The sequence below is a fragment of the Parus major genome, chromosome 7 (genome assembly GCF_001522545.3).
Source record: "Parus major isolate Abel chromosome 7, Parus_major1.1, whole genome shotgun sequence".
Taxonomy (NCBI): domain Eukaryota; kingdom Metazoa; phylum Chordata; class Aves; order Passeriformes; family Paridae; genus Parus; species Parus major.
The window spans coordinates 37,121,544-37,128,046 of NC_031776.1; the positions used below are offsets into that span (position 1 = coordinate 37,121,544).

Below are 6,503 nucleotides of genomic sequence, written 5' to 3' on the forward strand. Positions count from 1 at the left end.
TCCTGGAGGACCGGGCACTGGCCAGGATGAGCAGGAGAGAGGGGCAGCAGCTCCTGGAGGAGCTGGCACTGGCCAGGATGGGCAGGAGAGAGCAGGGGGCAGCCCAGGGATGCACAAAGTCCTGTCCATGGATGCAACGCTCGCCCCGAGAGACCCCCGAGCTCCTGGCCAGTTTGGACACCCTGTTGCTGTCCCTGATGATAAACAAGAAGAAGCAAAAAGCAGATGGAAAGAAGGAAACTTTAACGTCTACCTCAGTGACCTGATCCCTGTGGATCGAGCCATCGCAGACACCAGGCCTGCCGGGTAAGATCTGCTCCCCCTGCACAAACCCCGGGCTGCCCCTGGGGATGGGCTCGGTGGCTCTGGGGAGGGCAGCTGGGGGCACACCGAGCCTTCAGCCCTGCTGCCTGGCAGATGGCTTTTGGCCAGGTCAGAGCAGCCTGTTGTTAAAGGTGAAACTGGGTAAGGTTTGTGGGTTGTCGCAGCCCCTGAGCCCGGCTGCCCGGCGGGACAAGGACACCCAGCCCGGGTGATGGGCTCAGGCCTCTCTCTGTGCCCGGGAACGCCGGAGCTGCAGTGTCAGGAGCAGCTCTGAGCATTCACAGCTCGTGTGTTGGTTCCTGGAGCCTTCTCCCCGTGTGTGTGTGAGGGCAGCAGGAGCCCCCCTGCCCGGAGGGGCTCTCACACCCCAGGCTGCCGTGGCCCTTCCCGGGAGGACGGGACACAAGGGACCCTCCCGGCCGGGGACCTGCTCCACAAAGCCCCGCAGGAGCTGAGGGCTGGCACGGTCCAGCAGGCACAGGCTGGGGGGCTCTGCTCTGTGGGCACACGCAGGGAGGGCTGTGCTGTTTGGGCTTGGAAAACCCACAGAGCTACAGCTGTCATTAAATGTGTAACTGGTCCTGCACATCTCAGGACTGCACTTCAAGAAGGTCTCTCCCTGCCAGTAGAGAAGAGCAGGACGAGGTGAGGGCAGTGCCTCGGCAGCAGAAGAGGCTGGAAGCCCCATCCTGAGCTGCCGTGCCAGGCGGGCTCGGCACTGCTGCCTTGGTGCTCGTATTTCATGACCTTAAAGCTCTTTTTCAACGTAAGCCATTCTGTGACTGCTGCAGGGAGGGCAGGGAAGGTGCCAGCTCAGGTGAGGGCCAGGTTCATCTCTCGCTCTCAGCCCTCCCTACGGACATCCTCAGCCCCTGGGCAGGTGAGACCTGCCCCGTGCAGAGACCCTGGCGTGTCCCCACGCCCACAGACCACGGGTACTGCGGGCTGGGAATTGTGCCGTGCTTGTCCCCCGTGGCACAGGGCAGTGCAGACACTCCCACCGTGCCAGGGGTGCTTGCTGAGGTCAGATCCTGCCCAGGAGGAGTGGAGCAGGGACAGGGGGACACAGCTGGGGCTGCCTCCTTCAGAAGCCACCTGTGCAGAGGAGCAGAGCCATGGCACAAAGCCAGCACTGGGCTTGGTCTGGACAGCAAACCCTGGAGCTGCAGAGCAGGAAGCGCCTCCAGGGAGTGACACCTGCCCAGGGGGAGCTGCTTTGCCTTCACAGGGAACTCCTTGGGCAAACAGGGCACGTCCCTGGGCGTGTGAGCTGCTGCCACGGGGCACGGAGCTGCCCTGGACACTCTGGTTGTGGCAGAAGCCTGTGAAGGTTCTGTCCTGGTTCTGGCAGGAGCCTGTGAAGGTTCTGTCCTGGGCACTCTGGTTCTGGCAGGAGCCTGTGAAGGTTCTGTCCTGGTTACCCTGGTTCTGGCAGGAGCCTGTGCAGGTTCTGTCCTGGTTCTGGCAGGAGCCTGTGCAGGTTCTGCCCTGGCCCATTGGCACAACAGATACCAGCTTGTCAGGGCCAGCTCAGGGCAGTGGCTGTTGGCAGATCTTGGCAGCCAACAATTATTTTTGGTGTATTCCAGTGTCTCCCAGTTTAGACTCCAGTTCCTGTTGTGATTCTTCCTGGAGTACTGGGCTAGACCACTGAAATGGGGCCAATCCATGCACAGTGCTGGCTGCTTTTAGAGCTTTACTGACGCTCACAGGAGCTGTGTCTCTGCAGCTGGTGTGAGGGACAGCGCCTTGAGGAGGAGTGTGACTCTCTTTGAGTGAATTTATCACAGGGCAGGAGGCTTGTGGGGAGTGCTCTGTGCAGAGCCCAGATCAGGAGTCCTGGGGATGAAGGGAAGAGAAAGCTCCAGGGTGACCTTGGAGCCCCTTCCAGTGCATAAGGGGGCTCCAAGAGAGAAGGAGAGTGACTCTGGACAGGGGTCTGGAGTGCCAGGACAAGGAGCAGTGGTTTCCCACTGCCAGGGGCAGGGACAGATGGGACACTGGCAGGGAATCCGAGGGAATCCTTCCCTGGAGGCTGGGGAGGCTCTGGCACAGGGTGCCCAGAGAAGCTGTGGCTGCCCCATCCCGGGAAGTGTCCAAGGCCAGGTTGGACAGGGTTCTGAGCAACCTGGGACAGTGGAAAGTGTCTGTGGGAGTGGTTGGAAGGAGATGGGCTTTAAGTTCCCTTCCAACCCAAACTATTCCAGGATTCCCTAGTGAAGGACAAAGGGGGATGGTTCTGCTCACCAGCTGCCCAGCAAGGTGAGGCAGGACTGGGTCCAAAATGGACTTTTTGGCGTTTTCTGCCTGCTGACCTCCCTGAGACAGAAAGACACGTCTCAAGGATTGTGAGACAGAGTAATTCTGGGGTGAATTTCACTTAGCCAGAGCACTTCTGATTATCTTCTGAAATATCTTTAACTTTCCTTCAGAAGAGGTTGCTGTGAGAGCCAAGTGAGCCCAGTGCAATGGGGCTGCCCATGAGAGAGGCCCTGGGGCTGGTGTGGGGCTCCCCCCTCACCCCTCTGTTCCCCTCCCAACACTGCAGGGCTTTCCCTCCAGATTTCACCTTGGGCATTTTCCCAGAAGCACCAAGCCTGCAGATTTTCAGGAGTGGGACCTGGGAGCCCGTGTTGCTGTTGCAGGTGCTCGGAGCAGCAGGTCCATGATGACCTCCCCACCACCAGCATCATCATGTGCTTCGTGGATGAGGTGTGGTCCACCCTCCTGCGCTCCGTGCACAGCGTCCTCAGCCGCTCTCCTCCTCACCTGATCCAGGAGATCATTCTGGTGGATGACTTCAGCACTAAGGGTAGGTGAAGCCTTTATGAAACTCATATAACTTGAGGGCAAAATGCAATTTGTTCTCTGTAATTCAATTCTAAGTAGGAGAGAAATCACATTTTCTCCTTTCCCTGTATTGAAGTGCATCCCTGGCCTGTGCTGGGGCTGAGGGGGAGGACAGGGGGTGCTGGGGCTGGCTGTGGGGGGTGAAGGCAGAGGCTCCAGGAGCACCAGGAGCTGGGTCCTGCCCAGCCCATTCACCTTTGGGGCGTCCTGGCTCAAGGGTTTGTGCAGTCAGGAGATGCTCTCAGCCCTCAGTGTGCCTGGCTGGTGTTCCCAGTGTGGGGGACACACTCCGGGGTGGCTCAGAGCGCAGGAGCTGCAGTGGGAGCAGTGGTGAGGTGGGATCTGCGCTGCACGGGGCCTCCCGTGGGCATTTCAGCTGGTAGCCAACCCCTGCAGGCCGGTGCTTCCTCTCTCTGCTGAGTTCAGCCCATAAGGATGCAGGGATGATGTGATTTCCCCGCTGCTGGCTCTCCAGGAGAAGTGCTGGCTCGGATGGGCTGCACAAGGAGAGCCCCGTGCCCAGATAGATGTTCACACCCCACAGCTGAGGGCCTGCCGTGCCCGCAGGCGCTGCCAGGGGAATCTGCTGGTGGCTTTTCAGCGGCTGGCAGTGTGTGAGTGACCGGCTGTGTCCCCTGAGCAGAGTACCTGCGGGAGCAGCTGGACACCTACATGTCGCGGTTCCCGAAGGTGAGGATCCTGCGCCTCAGGGAGAGGCACGGGCTGATCCGGGCCAGGCTGGCGGGAGCCAAGATCGCCAAAGGTAGGACAGAGCCGTGCTCCGGCCGTGTGGGGACCCCAGAGCGCCGGGCATCCCTCTCCAGCGCCGTGTTTGTCCCTCCCAGGGCACCGAGGGTGGCTTTTCACCGGCACCTCCAGCCCCAGCTCCGCCAGCTGCCCCGGCCGGGCTGTGTCGGCACCGAAATGCCGTCCCTGGCAGGAGCTGCCCTGCCAGGCAGGGGAAAACGCTCTTGGCCGTGGCTGGGCAGGTGTGGGGAGCCGAGGAGGGCTGTGGCACTGTCAGCAGCACCCCGAGCCCGCAGGGTGCCCAGCAGGGCTGGGTGGGGGTCCCGAGGCTGACCCTCCCTGTAGGAGACGCTTTCTGGGGACGGTCAGAGACACGGCAAAGACCTCTATAATCGAGTTAGGTGTTAGAAGTTTATTTCAGGGCGTGGGGTAGAGAGAGAGAGAGAGAGCCTACTATGAGCCAACAGAGAGAGCTCAAGGCGGGCTCAGGGAGAGCAATACAAAAGAGGGTAAGATACGAATACATGAGTTTAAGTCTTNGGCTGGGTGGGGGTCCCGAGGCTGACCTTCCCCACACACCCTGCAGGGCCCGGGGAGCTGCCCAGCAGGGCTGGGTGGGGGTCCCGAGGCTGACCCTCCCCACACACCCTGCAGGCGCTGTCCTGACGTTCCTGGACTCACACGTGGAGTGCAATGTGGGCTGGCTGGAGCCGCTGCTGGACAGGGTCCGCCTGCGCCGGACCAAGGTGGCCTGCCCCGTCATCGAGGTCATCAGCGACAAGGACATGAGGTGAGGCAGCTGATCCCTGCCAATCCCACGGCCCAGGCCGGAGTCCTGAGCAAAACCCGCCCGGCACCGCCGCTGGATCCGCTACAGGAGCGGGGTCCGTGACTCCAGACCCCTGAGCGGCCTCCAGAGCTCCCACAGGGGACACGGAGCATTGCTGTGCACCAGAAATTAACATTTGCTGTGGATGTGGCCCGTGTTTATCACACACCGTTTCGCTTTTTCACAGCTTTTAGTACATGAAGATGGTTCCTGATGAAATTTGTTAAAATCCTGGTGTAATTACCTACAGATACTCATCTTCACTCATTAGGGGTGACATTTCAATCAGGAATGTGACTCAGAATTAGTCAGCCCCATCTTTTCTCTGTTTAGTTACATGACCGTGGACAACTTCCAGCGTGGGATTTTCACTTGGCCAATGAATTTTGGATGGAGGCAGATTCCACAAGAGGTCATAGAGAAAAATAAAATCAAGGAGACTGATATTATAAGGTAAAAAACCAACAAATGTGAGAGCTTTGCAAACCAGCCTGTTCCTCTGGTAATAACTTAACAGCAAAGGCTCCTTCAAGGCCAAATGTTGTTCTTTTGTGGCCAGGTATTGTTCTGGTGCTTTCCAGGACAGCTGAGGCACAGGCAGGCTCCCATCAGGCATGAGCAAAGCCCAGGAAGCCTTTCTCCCCACGCATGGCACTGCTGGTGTGTCAGCCAGAACATTCTGCTGCCTCTTCCCCTTCCCTGCCCCATTTCAGTGTTCAGGCTCCCCAGGTGCCCTCTGTGCCACTGTCCCACCGTGTGGCCTCTCTGTTCCCAGGTGCCCTGTCATGGCAGGTGGCCTGTTCTCCATCGACAAGCAGTACTTCTTTGAGCTGGGAATGTACGACCCGGGACTGGATGTCTGGGGAGGGGAAAATATGGAGATTTCATTCAAGGTGGGTCAGTGTCACACACCTGCACCCCTGCCAGCCTGGGTGAGTGATGGGGCTGAGGCAGGGGCTCCCCAGGGCTGGACACCCCATTTCCCTGGGCACCCGACCTTCTGCTGCTCTCCTGGCTGCACAAAGCCAGCGCCCCCATCAGCTGCCGTCTCTGCCAGCGGCCTCTGTTTCGCAGGTCTGGATGTGCGGAGGAGAGATCGAGATCGTTCCGTGCTCCCGGGTGGGGCACATTTTCAGGAATGACAATCCTTACTCCTTCCCTAAAGACCGGGTGAGGACGGTGGAGCGGAACCTGGCCCGCGTGGCAGAGGTGTGGCTGGACGAGTACAAGGAGCTGTTCTACGGCCATGCCTACCACCTGCTCCTGGGCAACGTGGATGTCGGAGACCTGAGCCAGCAAATCCAGCTGCGCAAGAAGCTCCGCTGCAAAAGCTTCCGCTGGTACCTGGAGAACGTCTACCCGGACCTGGAAGCTCCCCTGGTTAAAGCCAGCGGGCTGGTGCGTCCCCAGGGGTGTCACCGTTCTCTGGGGTGGCTGTGCCCGGGCAGCCCCCGTGCTGTGCAGCTCCCTGGCCCTGGCAGAGCTGTGGATGTTTGATCGGGCACAGATCTGGATTCCAGAGCATTCGTACAAAGAAACGGGTCCAGGCAGCAGGGGTGACTTCCCTCTGTAGGGTTGGGTGTTTGGATGGCAGAGCTGGGCACAGTGCAGGGACAGGATATGGCCCCGGGGTAGGATGGGCACCGGGGCTGGATGTGCCCTCGGGGTGAGAATTCCCACATCGGGATCCCGGGGGATCCCAGGGGATCCTGCCCTCGCTCCCTGCCCCAGCTCGGGGGGTGGAGTGCAGTGC

At 59.9% G+C, this 6,503-nt stretch overlaps 1 protein-coding gene across 1 annotated transcript in view; it reads left to right on the forward strand.

Annotated features, from left to right (window-relative positions):
• Positions 1-4: 4 nt before the first annotated feature.
• The window catches only part of GALNT5 (polypeptide N-acetylgalactosaminyltransferase 5), a gene marked incomplete at its 5' end in the record, with an annotated part of 12,670 nt that continues 6,171 nt past the window's right edge, over positions 5-6,503 (forward strand). Inside the window, 7 exons of the mRNA XM_019007332.1 lie at positions 5-306; positions 2,970-3,136; positions 3,818-3,937; positions 4,576-4,711; positions 5,084-5,203; positions 5,526-5,643; positions 5,825-6,148. Coding sequence (XP_018862877.1) covers positions 5-306; positions 2,970-3,136; positions 3,818-3,937; positions 4,576-4,711; positions 5,084-5,203; positions 5,526-5,643; positions 5,825-6,148 — 1,287 coding nt within the window. The remainder of the gene's footprint in view (positions 307-2,969; positions 3,137-3,817; positions 3,938-4,575; positions 4,712-5,083; positions 5,204-5,525; positions 5,644-5,824; positions 6,149-6,503) is intronic.